Source organism: Seriola dumerili, unplaced genomic scaffold, assembly GCF_002260705.1.
Source record: "Seriola dumerili isolate Sdu_G_001 unplaced genomic scaffold, Sdu_1.0 BDQW01000191.1, whole genome shotgun sequence".
Classification (NCBI taxonomy): Eukaryota; Metazoa; Chordata; class Actinopteri; order Carangiformes; family Carangidae; genus Seriola; species Seriola dumerili.
Genome location: NW_019174446.1, coordinates 5,982,014 through 6,002,230, shown reverse-complemented (window position 1 = coordinate 6,002,230; position 20,217 = coordinate 5,982,014). Strand labels below are relative to the sequence as shown.

At 38.9% G+C, this 20,217-nt stretch overlaps 2 protein-coding genes across 4 annotated transcripts; both read right to left on the bottom strand.

Annotated features, from left to right (window-relative positions):
- Positions 1–2,357: 2,357 nt before the first annotated feature.
- Positions 2,358–12,201, bottom strand: LOC111227911 (sulfotransferase family cytosolic 2B member 1-like). Of its 3 annotated transcripts, none has more exons than XM_022753659.1 (6): positions 11,960–12,201; positions 4,787–4,995; positions 4,546–4,672; positions 4,231–4,325; positions 3,409–3,589; positions 2,358–2,954 (listed from the first exon to the last, which is right to left on the bottom strand). In XM_022753659.1, exons 1-6 carry the CDS (start codon positions 12,093–12,095, stop codon positions 2,842–2,844), a joined length of 861 nt encoding a protein of 286 aa, XP_022609380.1. In that variant the 5' UTR covers positions 12,096–12,201; the 3' UTR covers positions 2,358–2,841. The 3 variants fall into 3 exon arrangements, with proteins under 3 accessions (XP_022609380.1, XP_022609378.1, XP_022609379.1); XM_022753657.1 differs by lacking the exon at positions 11,960–12,201 and adding an exon at positions 9,558–10,056; XM_022753658.1 differs by lacking the exon at positions 11,960–12,201 and adding an exon at positions 8,034–8,333.
- A 2,364-nt stretch (positions 12,202–14,565) lies between these two features.
- On the bottom strand, positions 14,566–19,659 carry tmem147 (transmembrane protein 147). The gene is made up of 8 exons (XM_022753430.1): positions 19,574–19,659; positions 18,768–18,866; positions 18,224–18,293; positions 18,035–18,100; positions 17,788–17,924; positions 17,603–17,687; positions 17,131–17,252; positions 14,566–15,439 (listed from the first exon to the last, which is right to left on the bottom strand). The coding sequence occupies exons 2-8, from the start codon at positions 18,842–18,844 to the stop codon at positions 15,319–15,321; spliced, it is 678 nt and encodes a 225-aa protein (XP_022609151.1). The 5' UTR covers positions 18,845–18,866; positions 19,574–19,659; the 3' UTR covers positions 14,566–15,318.
- Positions 19,660–20,217: the final 558 nt, after the last annotated feature.

Genomic DNA, 20,217 nt, shown 5'->3' with positions numbered 1-20,217 from the left:
TTCTCCCGTGTCTGCATTTTGGTCCGCCCACTGATTTGTGACTAGACCAGTATTTTCTTTCACTGAAAAGATAAAGCTGAAGATATAAGAAGACTACAAACAACAATGGTCTGAGAAGTCTCGAGAGTTTCCATAATACCGCTTCTCTTCATTCTTGACCCTTTTTGTCAAGGGTCAAGAATGAAATTACAGGGATGGTGACAGGGTGTTTTCAATGTTTGACGCAAATCTTTTAAGTCAACATTTTATAATTAGAAAGTCAGACATGAATCTGATCAGTAAATAAATTATTTCATCGTAATTCAAACAATGGATTATTTAATTTATAAAATGCCAAAAAACTAAATTTATATCTCTTACATGACTTTGCAGACTACAAGGAACCAAACTATCATTATTGGGAGATGCAATCACTGAAAACTTTGCCAGTGTTTTACCACAAAATAATCCCATCTGTGAGGCTGATCCACGGCTTAATGTTTGGGCAAGAACGTCCAGGAGGTTCTTTTTCTTTAGATCTGTCACAAGACTCTTTTTATAGAGCAGATTTAAATGTGCCAGTAAAACCAGCAACGGCCAAGTTTAAAACAGAAGCATCACTTGGTTTTCTGTGAATGACTCTATAAATTATTTTGCTATAACTATGATTTTTCTGCCTGTGTCTATGAACCTGCCAGTCTACATCTGCCAGCCTGTCTTTGTGCTGATCTCTCTGGGTGAATGACTGATTTGATTATTTGTTTTTGTGATGTACAAAAGGATACAGAGGTTGAATTGAGTCTGAGGAAAGAAATTGATGATGTTAGGCTGCCATCTAATGGCTGAAACAAATACATTTCATAAATGAGCTGCTTCAGCATTTCAGTGTGAATTTTCTGTACGTTTGTACATTTGCCAATTGCCTGCCAAGTGTGTGTGTGTCTGTGCATGTGCGTGTGCGTGTGTGTGTGCGTTTGTGTGTGTGTCAGCCACATATGAGATGCCAGATGCAACAAGCCTCTCAGGCCCTTTCTGGCTCTCCCTTTGTTCCTGTCTGCATGGAGGGTGAAACATGTTTGGACTTGTTTGCTCTCAGTCTCCAGGCATTTCTTTTTAAACAAAGCAAAGTGAAACACTGTGAGAAACTGCTGTGCTGTATTGGAAAGGTCAGGACTGGTAGTCAAGGTGTTAATATACAGCTTAAGAGCCAGGAACACTGGACAAATCATACAGGTTTAAAGTCATGAATTATAGTAATACAAAATGATCATTTTGACAGTACAGTGGCCTGTAGAAATACTGCTTGCCATATATTAGTTTGTGGTTCTGTGGGACATAAACCAGTGGATATACTGTTAATTTACTTCTAATTTTTCCATTTTACACTGATTGAATTAAAACACTGTCCACAAACACAGAGGTGATACTATGAAATAAAGGCCTGCATGTTTCTTTAATCTTAGACAGTATGTAAATTAACTTGAATAAGTCTGCTCTAGAAAGCTACAATAAAATTAAACTTCACTTATTTGTAGGATAATGAACTTTGAGATGTGTTTCTTCACTAGGCTTTTAGCTATGCTCCATCAGCTTCTGAGTAAAACATCTTTACCTAAAGCTTTTTATAGTTTTTTTACTGCTCCTTTACTTACCAGTAAACAAAATTATTACATATTATCTCTTTGCTGTTTCATACCAGGCAGCCAGTGTGCACTTGACTTGTCTGAGCTTGCCTGCTAAATTAGATACCTATTGTATATGAAGGTAGTAACTCAAACATACAGATTCCAGGAGTCTCCAAGAGACGCTGGGTTATTTTTGCCCAGATTTTATTACATACAGAATGTCTTTCCAATCTCTGATGGAAAAAAAATTTAACAGCAATCTGTCTTCCGAGAACCAATGTCCAAATTTATTTGGATAATCCACAGACCTCAGCATGAACAGTATTTTTTTTTATTTTTTTTATGGTTGTTATGAGACTCATCCAGCAGCTCTCTACAGTCTTACCATGATGGCTGACTGTCAACGTAGCCAACAATACAGCTGCTGCAGTTCACAAGAACTTGAAGTTTGAGTCTCCAGGGGAATGACATTTCCTGACAATGACAAGACTAATTTACTTCAACAGATTAGCAAGTAGATTTTACCTTTTTTATGTAAATTCTAATTAAGGCTGGACTAACAAAGGGTTAATACAATTGTAAAATTGCATAATCCATTAAAATCCAATAATTAAACCAAATACAAACCAAATTTCCTTTCCTTCATTTTCTTGTGTGAAGACATTGAAACTGCTGGGAAAAATGAATCAAAGCAAATGTAAAATACTGTAATCCGAATGATGACAGCAGACTCTTTTACATGTCTTCATAACATGAGTTTTGAATCCTTTTATTGTCACTTGATTTGTGAGGAAGTGGTTTGTCCCAAATATGCATAGACAGGTAAATAACCAGTAATAAGTATGACATGGTAATCAAGCATTTACTAGGTAACTATGCAATACCTACCTGTGCGAAAATTGTCCAAAAAACAGTATGTCATATATAAACTGTAACTACAAGTGTAACATTACGTAATGCTATTATGCAAATTGGCAAGAAGAAAGCAATTTGTTGTGTCTTTGTTTTAATCATTTTAAGTGGTAGAAAAATAACTAAATATGTTGCTTATAAGATCAGGTACAGTTGTGAAGCATCTAAATGATCATTGTTGATGGAAATGATCATCAGCATTTCCTCGTTAGCTAGCAGTTAATATCTAAACCAAAAGTAAGGATCTGCAATTGCTGGCCTATTCTGACATGAATGATATGGGCGGTCCTCTTCCTAACTCTCCCGTCTTTCCTCTGGCTGATGGTCAATCCAGATACGGCAGAGAGAAGTTCTCACCCTCCAGCTCTTTGGAAATGACCGATGTGAATTGGGCCAGTTGTTCTGAGGTAAAATGGTTTTTCCAGTCTCCAGCAACCCCTGACACAAAAACACACACACCAAGACAAGTCAATAAAAAAAAAAACATATCTACTGTTTAGTACAAAAGTCAAACATTTATATGGAGACTGAAAATCAACTTACAGGTCTGATTAAGTCTCACTCCTTATAACCGGATTTCAAGATGTCAACCTTAACCAGGTTAAAGTTAAATCCAGTCAACCAGTTAAATGCAATTTAAAGCAAATTACGAAGGAACATTTGTAGATGCTGGTCTCATTGATCAGCGTACAAATTTAGCTCAGAAAATGATCAGGGAAATTACTCAACTATATGGTCAAATAGCCAATAACACTACAAACATGGGCAAGAGTAAAAGTGGAAAATTAAATATTGTTATTAAAGCTAAATTAATTGCAAATATTTAATCAAAAGGCTGCCATGGCTCAAGCAGGTTATAAGTCAAATGCATGATGGACACATGGAGCCTCACCTTTCCTGAAGAATGGGGATTTGTCAGCGTCCATGTACACCTTTGGGACCAGGCTGAAGTTGGACATGTTGTTGGCCTTCATGGTCTTGAAGGAGCAATGCTCTGCTATCTTCTGAATGGTTTCTTCACTCAAGTTTCTGTCCAGGAAATCTGAAATACGCCTGATAGCTGCAGGCAGGTCCTAGAAGAAGAGCACATGGACTGGGCTCTGGTAACATGTTTTCTAGCTGTTAGTTGAAAATAAAACAACAAGCGCCCACACACTGAGACAACGACTGAAAACAATATTAGCACACTTTCAGGAGGGGCAAACCAGGCAAATAATTCCCCCAAGGGGAAAGCGGCCCCGATGGCCCTTCATATTAGCACAGTTTGCAACGACAGATATAAACCTCCTATACAATGAACTGCTGCTCCCCCAAAACCGCCCTAAGTGGGGCCCATGATGATGTGTGCTGTCCCTACTGTCTACCAATAGACTGCATGTGAGGCATTTAGGGAACATATGTAAATTGTTGCATCTGCCAATAGTCTGTAGTCTGCGTGGGTGTGGGGGGTTTCTTTGATGGACTTCGATTGGCTTCCTTGCCTGGGGCTCCCCAGATTGTAGGATCGCCGATGACTGGCATGGGGAAATAACAAATGTAAAATCGTGTCTGTTTCTTGGAGCAGACACCCTGTTGACTTCTGTTCTAATAAAAAGAAAAATGGTCAACAAGACATTTAGTGTTCAGAGTCAACCAGCAACTCTGGCCTAAAAACATAAACATTGCCATTTAAAAACTCAACATTTGTTTATGAGTGTGCTGGGAGTGTTCCTACCTGAACCATTTCTTCATATGTGATGTAAATTATTCTGTCTCCCAGCTCTTTGTGTCTCCAGCTCTTCACATGGTCTGTCCATTTTCCAAACAGCACTGCAGACAACACAGACATTAGAGTGCAGCATAAATGCAATCAAACACTGCTCTACATTGGTTAAATGACAAATAATGACTTCTGTCTGTCACATGCTATCAGAAGTAATTTTCAACATCCAAAATCTGCTCACATGCTAACACACAAACATTGCTGAACTCCACTTCCCTGAAATTCAAACATTTCTCTGTGTAAACTCTTTATCATGTGACCTCTGACCTCTGCCTTCCAGGAATTTCTCCATGAACTCATCAAAAGTTCCTGGATCCTCGAGGAATCCGGCCATCTGGTGGAAGTAGTACGAAGACACCATGATGTCCATGGGATTCCTCATGACATAGATCACCTATGGCAGAGACAACAGATGACATAATGAGCGTAATGTGTACAAGATACTTATATGAGATCAGATTAAGAGAAGAACACATGGGAATATCACACAAAAACTCCACCCATTTACCTTGGCTTTGGAGGTGTGGAAGGACGGGGGCATGAGGTGGTGAGGAAAATGTGTGACCATCGCCCGTGGAGATGCCAGCTGATCCACGACAAATGCCAATCTTTTCTCCTCCAGCCAGGGCACCCTGTCCCAGTTAGGAATGGTTTGGATCGGCGTCAGATCCCCACCATTCAGCACCAGCGGGAGGATCTCCTGCATCCAGATTGTACCTGCAAAAAATGTATTATAAAACATTATATTGTCTAAATGGGGGATTTTCAAATCTGACATTGTGGGCAACAAAACTGGGACAACTGCCCTTCATCACCCCCTAACCCTAACCCACTTGCCCCCATTTTTTGTTTACATTGTGACAAATTGCCATCATTAAAATATGCTGAATTAGATATTAGCAGTTCTTATTTTCAGTGTACGCATGAATGTAGACACAACTATCACTGGATTACTTTGATTGTGGAGACAACTTTAAAACATTAAGATTCTCAGACCACTTCTGGAGTTATAAGTAGCGTCTTTTTTCAATTTTATTGAGATCATGCTAAGGCCTATTATTCTCAACCTTGTATTGGATTCATAAGTAATATCTCAAAAGATAATATGAGGACACAAGTGGCTCCAGACTCACTCAAGTCTGATGCCCTCATAACCATCTAGAGAACTAAAACTGCAGCATAGACTATTTCTATAACACAATGAGGCTACATAGTAGTTTTCAACCCATTGTATTATGTGTGTATTGGAGCCTCTGTTCTCATGACCCTGAACAGACACAAGGAATGTAAATAAATGAATGAATACACAAAAGATCACATTCCACGTCAAACAGACATTACATTCATGAGTCTCACACAGCGTGTGCTGACGCTAAACTACTGAAATGATTCCAACGGAAACAGCTATCATTCTGCAGCTGTTCAGTTTTTCTGTTTTCTCTCCCCAACATGATCTAAAGAAGAATGTTCTGTGCAAACACACACAGCCAAACAACAGTCCAAAGTCAGTGTGATTTCATAATATATCCTTAAGCCATTTGAAAAATTGCCATTTGGAAATAAATCAAAGTTGGTTGCCAATGACTTTCACAAGCAGATAAGACTCATGCCTGTAGCTAAGAGAAATCACATCAGAGCTTTTCATTTAATGTAGTAGTGTAGTGACTGCTTTAGTTCTCTCACTGCTGCTCACACAAGGAGGAAATGATTGAGTGAAGGGTCTGAACTGTTGCATAGAATTCATTTCTGTTGTGCTGACACAGCTAACACACTGTATATGATTTACAGTTTCTCATATTAAGTTTCCAATGCCATATTTCCTTTTGATTAAGAATTATCTGGTATTCATTTTTTAGCTTTCACATTCTGCCCATTAGCTGAACCATATATGGACTCTGTACTCACCATCTCTGTACTGTGAGGAAAAATATGATAAGGTGGTGTTTTATCATGTGCTGTCTGTTAGTAGACTTTGATATAAAAACATCTGGTGGGGAATGTTTCCTTATATGTAAGTCCCAAGGAAGTTTTGGCAGGGACTTTCAGTCAAACCATCAGTTTTCTGAAGAGAAGGGTCTATTGGGCCATATTTTGTGTATTGTTCCTGTATCTGCCAATTTCAAACTGACAAGGAACCGCATGACCACTAATGCAGCTCCAATATTCATGAAAACAATGATCCTAACACACATCATGTGCTGTCTGACAAGTTGGGTATATGTCAACAAAACCACACTAAAGCAAATAGAATTCTTGTACAATCAAACTAGCAATCTAGACAAGAAACCACAAGGATATCATCATTGTAATATTAAAAAAAAACACAATTTACTATGGTGGGAAAACATGGTTAAATACAGTAGACTGTGTCTTGTTTTCAAGGTATTACAAAATATGGCTCCTTCACCACTTTGTACATACATCACACTAAAAACAAGCCAAACTACTAAAGCAACAACTAGAGGAGATTGTCTTACTCATAGAAGACAAAGTAGTTTGGGCCAATCTGCTTTTTCTGTCAAAGCCTCTCAGGATTGGAACAAACTACCACAACATAACAAACTGTCTCTAATTACCACTCAATTTCCACAACATTAAAAACCTGGTTTATTAGAAATCAAGAACTTATGAACACTAGAACAGTGAGGGGTTTTCATGTTTTGCTATTTGTTGGTTTGTTGATTGTTGTTGTCATGCTGCATGCTCTTTGCTGTTTGTTGTCATGGTAGTGTTGATTTTGTCTCTCTTATAAGCTTGCATTTTTGTCTTAATGAAGTGCATGCTTTTTATATAGTTCCACTTCCATTGTTGTTGACTGCATCTTCTATGTATTCTTAATGTTTGTGCCTTTTTAACTCTTGCTTGCCCAGGGACTACAGATGGAAATTAGCCTCTCTGGCATATTTTCAGAAATGTTATGAATATGAATAGTCCCTGTCAAAAAAAAGAGGGCGGTGTTGACTGTATAAAAGAGAGACGATTTCTGTATTGTGGTAGGATGTCAGGATAGGATCTATTCAATTTGTATTTCTGGCCACCTGATGAATTTACAAACTTAGTAAACATCATTGAAAATGAGGTATGAAGCCAAAGAAACACCTCCATTTCTACTGCATGTTAGGCATGCACGCGCACACACACACACACACACACACACACACACACACACACACACACACACACACACACACACAGCTGTCATGCTCTTCTTTTCACATCAGACATTTTGACTTGTCTTTGTAGGAAAAGCACAGGTGTTACTAAAAACATTTACGAAGGCGCCGTTCTATTGAAGCATCCCACTAAGCCACAACAGTGTGACAGTGAGCCAGCATGCACAATACCAGGACCCTGAAACTAAAGAAGGTACAGGAAATCCAACCCTCATTAATTTCATTATTTACACCTATTTATTTACTTACTTACTAAGTGCTGCGAGAAACTGGCCCTGGGAGAAACAGCAAAAACACAAACCTCCTTGTGAAAAATTAAAGAATTGTGATATGAACATAAGCCACAGTGTCAAAGACTGATATCACAGAACCAAAACATAGTGGACAGCTTTGCACAGAGCTCAGTGCTCGTACTCAGGCAGCATGATGCTGCTGAAGCACTTTTTGCACCTGCCTACTCCCACTTTGACCTGGCTTCATGATGAATTTACATGAATTTACAAAAGGTGAAAAAAATAAACTACTAAAACTGGTAACACCTGCTTCATCAAGGTGAGTAAGACATTTACTAATACACTGTACCTGACTTGGGGAAAGTGACGACAAACACATCGGTATCTTCTACAGACAAACTCTGGGCAAACTCCAAGCTCTCCGCGGAGTGACACTCAGAGGGAAGAAGAATGCCGCCATACTGGATATACTTGTCTGTGGACATGACTGTTCTCAGTCCAGGGTCTTCAAGCAGATTCAGCAAGGGACTCGGTTGGGTAGCCCACACTTTGCTCCTCTCTGTCAGGACAGTGTCTCCTCTTACATCTAGTCTGTTCCCCTGAGCTCTTGTTTATTAAGGGTTCAGGTTGATGAGGTGGTTTCCGTTTTTCCACAAATATTTATTAATGGTCTGAACGGCAGGTCATAAGACAATCATGCTAACTCAGGGCCTGGGCCCTTCAGGGGACTTGAATAACAGGGTTAAAGATTTACACAGGCCCATGCAATTTGGGAGCATCAGTTTTGTTTGTAAAACTCACTCTAACCAATGACACCTCTGAGACCTCTAAAATGAACCCTACAGACTCCATAGGTGTTTTTCACAGAAGACATTTTAATATGTCACGTAGTAAAAGCACAGGCGTAAATGTCGGTGATGGTTAAATTGCATTTAGCTGTTTCAGTTTCAGTGTGCATGCTGGCTCACTGTCACGCTGCCATGATTTACTGGGTCACTGAATAGAACAGAACCATCATTAATGTTATTAGTTAACACCTGTATGTCTGCTGACTTAAGGACAATACCCAGTGACAGAGAAACAAACTGTTCTCGAGCAGCATCATGACAGCTCCAAAGGTTAAACAAGGAAGTTAAGATAGGAGTAGTAGGTTTGTCAGCTGCCCACACAAGCCTGTCTTCCTTTCAGGGTGATTTGTGCCGTAAGACTGAGAAGAGGCGAGGATCATCATTTATGTCAAAATGCTGCAGACAGTACCAGTTTGTATATTTGCCAGTGTGGATTCAGACTCCCTTGGTTTATGTTAGAGAAGGATTTAAATGGTGTTCTTCTTTAAATTAAGTTTGTCTCATTTGTCTCATAAGCAAACCAGCTCACACAAGTGCCCATGAGCCAAAAAGTATTTCTTATTCGTGAAGATTTTGTGGTATGTGCTGGTATTCAGAGGTAAGGCCTATAAGCACTGTTGCCGTTGGGGGTTTCTACATGAAATCTACTGAATGTGCTGCACACTGTGGCGCGGAAGCTCTGCAGCCATAGGCCTGAGAAAGCTCCCTGCCTCCTCTCTCTTCTTTTAAAACTAATGCTTTAATTCAGGGACTAGAATCTGCGATGGGTGGCGCTCGACTCCAAAGACCACCACAGCGAACTGTGTGTCAAACAAATGTAAAACGTGATATAAAATGTTAAAGTCTGTGGCATTTTAGTCGTGTTTGTTAATGACAGGAAAGTTGTAGACAGAGAAACACACCCTGTCAACTCTGCAGCCAGCAGACTGACCGGATGCGTAAGGACATAAAACATGTCACATTAGTCGACTAAGTTTTAACATTAAAAGTAAACTATAGTCTTACATCTGTCTAGAAACACTGACCTGCCTTCGGGTACGTGACAGCCACGACGTCATTGTCTTGAAACGTAAACTCCTGCGCAAACTTCAGGCTCTCAGAGCAGTGAGTCTCTTTGGGAAGCATTAAGCCATGATAAAATATATACATCTCTTCAGAAGACATTATGCAGCGAGGGATAAAGTCAAGTTGAAGTCTGCTCTGCCTTCAGACGGTGTCGCACTTTCGTTATAGTTGTCAACTCTGTGGGAAGGGTTTGGTTCAGGTCTACAGACAAACGCATATCAACGTGAAACAGATCTGACCAACCATTCTTCGTGTCATGCAGGAAATAATATCAAGCAAGTCGAGAAATGTAGAGCTGGGACAAATGGACCAAGTGTTTCCAACTGGTACTTTTATGCACGAATCGCCGTATGTCCACACGGATAGTCTTCCGACTTCTCTTGCCTTTTCAGCTTTTATAGGCTATGTTACCAAACTAACTGCCAGCCATATAAACGACAGCTTCACAACCCTGAACAGTGTTTGAAAACTCACTAACTCACTTGAGTTCAGTGCGATAAAGTTGAGCTTGCTGAAAGCAGTAACTACAGGTAGTGACTGAGTGCAGAGACGTGCAGAGGATGTTAGAGGGGCAGGGGCCAGAATTCATAAAATGCACTTTTTCAGCTTAATCAACATGCATCAGAATGCTGAATTGACTTAGTAAACAATTATTAATAAATTAATTGTATAATAATATTAATACTATTACTACTGCTAATAATATATTATAATTATTATTATAATTGTTATTATTGTTATTATTATTATTAGTAGTAGTATTAGCACTATTATTATTATACAATTAATTTATTATTAATAATAATTATTGTTATTGTTATTATTATTTATTGTTTTATTTGTCTACTGCTATTGTCCACCATCTCATGCTACCAGCAAGTGGGCCTAAGCATTCATTGCGCTGTGTACATGTAGTTTACATGCCAGATAAAACTACTGCTACTGATAGCCTACTACTACTGTAATATCATATATCTTATATGTAATTAGCACATTTCAAGATGCTAAATAGTTCAAGCATAGATAGGCTGACCATACCATGCCAAATAGTGTCAAATTCCCTAAGTGCATACAAAATGAAAATCAAGTGTATTTATATTTTGTTTGGTCACATACCTGATGTCAACCTCAAAGTAACTCACCACACTGACTGACTTACACTGAGTGTATACATTTTGTCTACAGAGTCCTTGCAGCGGAAATATGTATATATATATATCATGAAATGCTCTTAATGAATTCTGTTTTATTTCCCCTTTCCATATTGTGAAATATAAATGTTTATCATTTTAATTTTACAATGACTGGCAGCTTCTTTGTTACAGCGCCTAACTTATTGTATATGAATTATTCCTTAGCATCTTATAGTGTTTAATTAGTATCAAAACGGAAAGCCAATCTGTAGGTTGCAGACTGATGTCTGCCTTACATGACAATTGTAGTCCATCACTATCAACCCACAATGGGGATGGTTGTCACAAGTGCACAAGATGTATTTGACAGTACACATCTATTGAACAGAATAAGCTGAAGGAGAGTAAGGGCACTCTATTTCTACATGACACTGTCTGTAGGCTTCCATTGCAGACTGAAAGGGACTCTATTAAGGATACGGTTTTTGAGGATTTCAAATAAAAGCAAAAAGGTGTGACTACCATCCCCGTTCTCCCCTACTCCCTCCTGATCTGTACCGATAACTACAGTATGCTATAGGTTAATCTTTGCTAGGTAACTAAACCAAAAACAAATCAACAGTGGTGGTTAACTTTACTATGACACCTATTTCAGTTGCATTAAATACACAGCATATTGTTTAGGCAGAGCTAACTACAGACAACATAACCCATACACCAAGTTAAGCAGTTTTACCCCTAGTCTGTCCTTATCTAGTGTTATTCATTTTCAACAGCATCATGTTGCTAGCTAGGGGAGTTCTGGCTCCCTCTGTGCTGACAGACACACTTGTTTCCACAGTTTAATTGGCTCAGGGCAGGTAGGCAATGACAACTTCTAAAGAGAGACAAATAAGACACATAAACAGCCACTGCCGTCTACTACATGTTATTTTAAGTTTTATGTGTTAATATAGACGCAGTGAGAACAGCTTTGTCTAATTTCACCCATTTAGGCTTTGTGAAGCATTTTTATTGTTCTATTAACAAACTAGAATGAAAAGATAAAAAAACTATCATAACAATACCAAAAGTGGTGAATAATACTATAAAGTATGCTGCATGCATGTGTAAAAAGGTGCACAAATATACACTGTATTCACAAAAGTTGGTAAAAATTACTGCTCACCCTGGAGACAACTGGAGCCCGCTAAAAACAGACAGCAGATATAAAAATGAATATATTGTACCTGATTTGGGGTATGTCACAGCAAACACATCTGTGTCTTCCACAGAGAAATTTTGGGCATATTCCAAACTCTCCATGCTGTGAGCCTCAGGGGGCAAGAGAAGGCCATGGTAGCGAAGGTATTCAGGAGAAGACATGATTTGTGTTCCTGGCTCAGCGTCTGAAGCTCTGCAGTGGGAGTGGTAGCCTCCACGTTGCTTCTATCTTGCTCCTTCTCCTGTTACATATAACCCCTTTTCCCTGAGCTCCTCTTGATTTGCCTCTCTAGCTGAAAGGGCTGAACCACCACTGACTGCTTCCCTATACAATTCTCTGAATGGCAAGTCTTTAATGCAACTCATAAGCAGTTTTCTAACTCAGGGGTTGGAACCACAGGACGGTCTGTAAAAAGAGTTTGCTTACGGAAGCCCACTTTTTTACTGAGAATGGACTGCTTTGGTTTTACATATAAATAGTAAAAAGATTATTGTAATGTCATGAACTACCAGTAGGTAACAGAGTGGGATGCTGGATAGGACAGGATGTTGAACATCTTTGGGACCATCAGGAATCCCCTCTGTGCTTGTGAGTATCCACAATGTGACTGAAGAGGTGCTAAGAACCTTATCTGTGTCTGTATCTTGACAAAAAAAAATTGCAGTGATTCCATGTTAAAGCATTCCTGGACTGGATATAGAGACGTCCTAATGTCCATCGAACCCAGATCATTCTGACTCCCACTATTAATCTTATTGAGTGTGAATTAACCTGTGTGGACCAGGCTAGGCTCTGATCCTAGAGTCACACTACTACTCCTACACTAATTATTCAACTATTCTCTCTGGAATTCACCAGGTCAAGCTAATGTCAATGACTCAAGCAAGCATGTTTTTTTCAGCCAGCACACACAAACAATAATGTATGGACAGAGAAAGTGGTATGTATGTGTGTGTGTGTTAGGTAACAGTAAAGCCCATTGTGGCATTTTAATAATGAGAGCCTTGTTGGAGCCCAGAGGCCCCAGCTGAGAGAGGGATAAAGAAAGAGGCAGAGAAAATCCAGGCAGGGTGAGTTCAACTAACTGAAAGGGGGTAGGCAGATAAATTGTGTGTGAAAAGATGGTAGAGTAAATCAGCAGAGGAGACACACAGATTTACTTGAACTATGTCAATTTTTTTTAGGACCTTTCCCTTTGTGCTCTCTTTTTTTATTATTATTATTTATTTATTTTTATAGTGTCTGAGAAAAAAGATGATCGTGTGAGATAAAAGCAGAGTACCAAGAGCATCATTTCTGTCTGGTTCCTTTGTGGCCCTTTGTCCCCATTTGATAGAAGGAAAAATGTTTTTTGTGTTTGTTTGAATGGAACGTCTTCACTGACTAATGTGATAGTAGGCATAAATAAACCCTCATTAAGACGAACTAAAGCTCATTAAACACTGGGCCTAGCTTTGTGATTGCAGCATGACTTTTTTTAATAAATAACACTGCTGAAATGAGGCACTACCTTTAAAAACGTGGTCCTGTGTTCGGTGCAAAACCTCTGGGCTTTAACTAGTTTTATTCACGACACGACTTGGATTTGAATTACATTGTCTCAGAAATAAAGATTTCTGCAGCAGTCCAGGCGGTTGAGAATTGAATTTCTCCTAATCTAATAATTGCAGTCACTTTCTTGTAGACTTTTTGTGGAATGAGAAGCAAACCAAAAAAGACGTGACCATGTTTATTTGAAGTTTGTTGCCTTCATGCAAGTGGCAAATATTTATTGCAGCAATTGCACATTTAATCTCATTCTCATCCTTATTCTTAACATCCGTCACCATCATAAGGAAATGACTTGAAATGACTGAGATGACTTGGCCGTAGGACTAACTTAAGGTGAGGTAAGGTGAAGTTCAAGTAAAGACACTCCCTCCACTTCTTACTCTGTTCACTTTTTTAAAATGTAATCCTTCATCTCCTGCCTCCACTCACAATCTTTTCACTGTTGTTGAGCACAAAAGGTGTTTTCGAAATCAAATTCTTTAACCTCTTTTACGTTCCTTTGACGTTTTCATTCCCTTGCTCCCATGAGATATATTCAGGTTGTTCTCTCTCTCTCTCTCTCTCTCAATCCCCCTGCTCAGGACTTAATCTGTCCCTTGTCAAGTGTAACAGTAGAAGTGTGGGAGCAGTTAATACCTTTTGCCATTCATCTGTAAATGGCAGAAACAAACTCACCTTCTGCAGTGAGCCACACTTTATGTTCGACATATTGGAGATACTCTTTGGCTAACAGGTGGTAGTATTGGTTTTAGATTTCAGCATGTTGAGGTGACAAAATCTTGAATGGTCATCAATGAAAAGTTATTCAAAAGGCATCCAGAAACAGGCGTTTCCTCCCCTCAACTGACATGAGATGCTCTGAAGTCAGTTAATATCTTGAACTTCAGTTGTCAAGATAAATACCGCCGGTCAGATCACACCATTGCTGAAAAATACAACGCTTGCTCTGACAATCTGTCTCTGGATTAAGTTTGTGATGTCAAAGGAAACAATATAAAGTCACGTCTTTTCTTAAATATGGCAGATCTTTCCCAACAAGCACTTAAGTCTTTACAGTCTGACCAATCAAGACACTGACGGTGAGGTAAGACAAAAGATATTTATGTCAAAATCCCAGATGTTTACAATTCAACACAATGTCATAATGCTGAGTGAACCTCAGTTTATTCATACTGCTGATGAGTTTTTAAGTTAAACCTTAAATCTTTTTGAAAATTGCTTCAATAATTAGAAAACTTTTGCTAAAGTTTTGTTTTAACTACTTGTATATTTATTTGTATATAAATAAATTGATAAATTTGGGGCCACATAATGAACTATCAAAGAACTATCACTGTCATTCATCTGATATAAATGCACTCAGTATATTTCACTATCTAACCTAAGCATTTACGATGGCTCATTGGACAACACATAGAAAAGAAATGTTATTTATAAAGTCTCATTTCATTTGTGGTCATTCAGATACAAAATTCACCTTTTCACAAAACCAACAGAGCTTAGGGAAGCCAATCATATTACAGAAGCATCCTGATGTCACCATTCATCCTGCACTTTTAACTGATGGACATCAATGGACCATACAGGCTCATCAAAACAAACTGGAAGAAGAGGTTAGCTCACCAGTTGGCGGCTTGTGCATCAGCCTTTTTTTGTACATCACACCAGACCAGCTACTCAATATCTACAAGCATTTTCCCAGCAGTCTTTAGTGTTGTTTGGTAATACTAAGACTGATATGGTGTCAGGGGTCAGCTTCTGATTTAGGACAACCCAGGTACACTGTGGACCAAAAAGACTGCTGAAGGCTTAACCCAGGGTGCTGAGGTTTACTTAGTTGCTGTGGACCAGGGTGACGAAGAGAAACAGAGAGCAGAGAGAGATGGCACCAGTCAGCACGGCTTTGACCAGCAACACTGTCCAACTGCCCAAGAGGAAGACGTGGACAAACAACCTGAAGGCACAGACAGAAGCATAATGTAAGCTACAGTGTTAAAGACCAAAACAATGCATTGGCATTGCTGCAACCATATATGACAGCAACAGATAAGTATTCAGATAAGAGCTGATTCAACAGAGTTCAGATAACTGGTCATCCATTTACAGTGTTGTACAAGGTCACACTTCACAAGAGCTTACTCAAAGTACAGTTCGCAAAGGTTAAAATGAATTAGTTCACTTCATAGTTCAACAATTTTGAATTTGAACAAAGTTCACAGTCCAAAAAGAATGAACTATTTCACACATTTACTACATGTTCAATTCTTTATTTTCTAAACAAAAAAATCGTTTTCAGTAGAACCTCTACCTTCAGAAGAATCACTGCCTCTCCTCAAACTACATGAATTACTGTATAATACTACAGAGTCACAGACAGAGATTACTTTTAAAAGACAAGAAAAACAATGTGAGTATGTTTTATGTGTATATGCTGTGAGTATGACTCAGGTGGAGGAACTTTGTGGCTGTTGCTTCATGGTCTTACCCTTTCTTAATGATTTCTGGGGATCATCATTCACTCGCAGATATTTCAAAAGACTGGTCGAATGCTACAACTCGATATGTCATTTCAAATTCATTACAGATGTGGCTGTTTATTCAGTCCCAGCTGTGAGATTTTTCCCATTGGAATCTGCACTAAGTTGTTCAAAAAATTCCTTCAAATATTCGTACGAAGTGACTTCAGCAGCACCAGTAGCTGTGATGTTTGTATTGCCAACACTAGTCACCTGACATATGCCGGGTGCTGTAAAGCCGCAGTGCAGCTGTAAAACCAAAACACAGTTCAGTACACAGTAATTCTTCTGTTGTTTTTTTGGCAGTTGGCAAACAGCTTTTTGATTCACTACTGCCAGCTTCTAGTGTGTGAGTGTTGTTAACTCTTGCCAGAATGAACAACACTCACATTCATATTCATTAGTTGCAAACTGACACGTTCGTTCTGCCCATATACAACAAAACTTTGATTATCAGAGATTTTAGAATTTCTATATTTTCCATTTGTTCATGCATTTGTGAGTCTATAGATTTTAAATAAATTCATCCAGACAAATAATCCACACAAGTAAGCAGGCATGTATCTGATGGTGGTATTTTGTTTGCAAGCTGTGGTCAACTCCAGCCACCAACACTGAAAGCACAATGAATCCTTTTAGAAAATGGTAATTCAATGAAATGATCTGCTAGCCCTCTTGTTGGTCTATCATTCCTTATGCAAAACACCAACACCTTAAAAGATTTTCTTGTGAGCACATATCAGTGCTAATAATACATTTTAAATCAAGCAAAACACATGAAGGAGCTTGGTAAAGACAATTTAAGTACATCAGGTTTTGCAAGTTACAATATATGTAGTTATTTTTTAATGCATTTCCCTTACTTCCATTTATGTATTTTTTGATGTACAGTTCTTAAATCATTTCAAGTTATTATTATTGCTTGTGTTGTTGTTGTTAACTAGTGCCATCCTGTGGTTTACAAGTGAAGCACAGCCACTAGGACGGTGGTCAACCCTGGCTGAATTAAATTTTCCAACTGAATACACACTATTATTCTGCCTTTCTGAGTACTGCATGTAGTAGGTCTGCAGGTGTGTATATGGCCGTGTTTAGTATATAGGTGTGTGTAAAAGTGTGTAAGACTCACTCCATCAAGAAGGCCTTGTAGACACAAAGAGCCAGAAGCACCGTAACAGGCAGCCTGAAGCTCTTGGGAAGGTCATATCGTGTAAACATCCACACCACTGCTGCCATGGCAATATAATGGACCTATAAATGCAGGCATAATAATCACTAGTCACAGATCATTTTTTTTAACATACTCTGGTGCTATATATGATATTACAGACCTATGGATAGATAAAGAGGAAGCACATTGAGAAGGAAATGTTTTGAAATCCATTTTTTTTTTATCTAAAGACAAGACAATTACTGTGATCTTTTCTGTAGACCACTGCTGTCAATGAGGTGAGTGAATGTGAAAAAAAACTGCAGAGGACAGAGGTGAGTGGCAGACATAAAAGGAAAACACACTGAATGAAAGTCGAAGACAGAGGATTGGAAACACAGGAGCAGACAGAGTGGAGAAATGAGAGAGCAGAAAGAGAACAGCTACTTACCAAACTGATGTTAGAGTCAAAGCTCATCTGGATGTATTTCCAGTCAAACTCAATCCCTCTGGCTCCCACCCACAGAGGAAGACACCTGAAGAACCACAAACAGTCAGATTCAATGTTTAGATGTGTACAATAATTTGATTAAATGAAGGTAATGTTTCCTCTGCAGGATCAGTGTTACCGCTTACCTGGACATGACAAGTTCTGCTGTTGCCCAGCCCATGGCAGCCACCATGATCTTGTACTCTCCTTTACCAGCATTACGTGACATCACAAGATGGAGGCCCAACAGGTCTGCCAGGTCCACTGTTGCCTTCATAAATTCCTGGAGAACACAGGCATCCATATTTCAGCCTCCAACACAAGCTGCTATTTTATTTGACAGAAATGTTCATCTTCGTTCCTGATATTACTACGGTGCAGCTCAACACTCACCCCTACAAAGTCATAAACTCCAGCTCCTCCTTCCCATGTGGGGAAAAACGTAGCCAAGAACAGCATCTGTAGCACAGAAAGAAAACTTCCTTATACACACCGAAACACAAGGAAGATAGTGATGTTATAGTTTCTGTTTAATCTGCAATTGCCCTGGTCAATTTTCTCAATTTTATTCCATGTACTCACCTTACAGAGCTGGACAAACAGATAGGTTGCACCAGCCTGGACACATCTCCAGAAGGCATTGTACTCCGAACTAAAGGATGAACACACAGAGTTAAATGGTAGAACTGTAAAATTAGTAGGCACAGAACACACTATGTAACAGGTTATTATCAGATAAGACACTCCAGGCATAAATTTTGTATTTAGGGATGTAATTGTTTAAAGATATGAGTACAATAATAGTCAATTAAAAAGTACATGCTGTTAAGCAAAGCTCCTGCCAAATTCAAGACCATACCACACAGTTCTAAGAGGATTATGTAGAACCCCTCCCAAACATCTAAGAAGATTATTAACAGATCTTTTTAGTCTCTCAGCATATGTTGTTACAACACAGCGATAGACAAAAAAAAAAAGTGTTAATAATGACATAAAAATTTGCCATCATATTAATTTTCCATTGTTACAACACATGTCCATGGCCGGACTGATGGATGTCATACAGTATACAGTCACACATCATTCACCGCCCATGTTGCAGATCCCTGATTAAGAAGACACTTACAGGCCACTGCACTTGTATGTTATAAAGTAAGGAAAATATGCCAGAGCAAAGCAGTTCCCGAAGTGAAACAGTGTCATGATGATCACAAAATTCAGCTCCCTAGAGAGAGAGAGAGAGAGACAGAGAGAGAGAGAGAGATTTAATTTTTCAGGTTTTTAATACAGAGCCATTTAAGCAAAACAATGTCCCGAGGTATTGAAAGAAGCCCCTGACAAGTTCTCAGAGACCAACGGGACACATTCAAATGTCATCTTCTGTGGGACCAAACCCAAATGATATTCAATTGCGATGATACAAAACTGTGACAAGGTGGTCACATTTTGACATTAATCGATTATCAAACTTGTTGATTAATCAATTATTTCGCACTATTGTAACACATGAATGTATATTTTAATAAAATTCTTGATTTTGTTCATGTCCTCTGAACAGCAGCTGTACTTGATGATGTTACATTGACTCCTGCACATTTTACTGCTGAAGCTACACAGGTACAAACAGGCTAACAGGATGATTGACATTAGTCAGGAAATAACTAATCTGTCAGCATCGAGTCAAATTTTAACAAAGGTATGTTTCAATCGATATACAGAGCTATAAAACCTTGTAATATCATTAAGGAAATCTGTACACTTGCTAGCTACGCTACAATCCCGTCACCGGTGTAGACATGAAGCTACAGCTAACGTCCGCTCACAAGTCTCGAGGATAGTTTGTCCCTTTGGTGGTTAAACACAAAGCTATATTTCACTGAGTTAACATCGAAGCCGTATGAAAGCCGCTGTAAAACAGAGCTTGACACTTACCAATGTACGAACAAATGAGAGAAGTAGAAGAAGTAGAATCTTTTCCTACGGTCTCGTTGAATGACAAGCGGAAGTACGCTTGGGTCCACCCGAAAATGCCTCCGACAATTGCACCGGTAGGAACGTATCAAAGTGTTCCGCATCTTGCAGCACTGTTTGGAGCGCAGTCAAACCCATTTCGGAAGCTTTGGATGGGAAATCTTACAGCAGAACATGTAGGTTTAGATAACATACAATACAGTCCAACTCTTCCCAGCTTCAGGTATTTCTCCCGAGTTATTTGTGATGCCATGAGTAGATTTAAATAATACAACTTCGCTGGGCCGCGTATGGTCAATGTGCAAAACTGAGGTTTGAAGATGAAATTGAAAACTGTTGTGGAACCACTGTACACCACTGACAATCACGTCGTATGCATTCTGTGTAGTGTCACAAGGTGCTAAGCTAAACTGACAAGCTAGAGTGAGTGGGCCCAGAGCTAACAAAATAAGCACTGAGTGATGAACATTGCAATTGGATGAGTCTTGTAGAACTCAACTAAAGCTGTTTGTTAACTCAGCTGGGAAGAATATAAAAATGGGACCAAGTGTTTTAATTGCTCAGTGTTTTCTAAGGCTAGTTAATTACTACACATATTAAGTTAT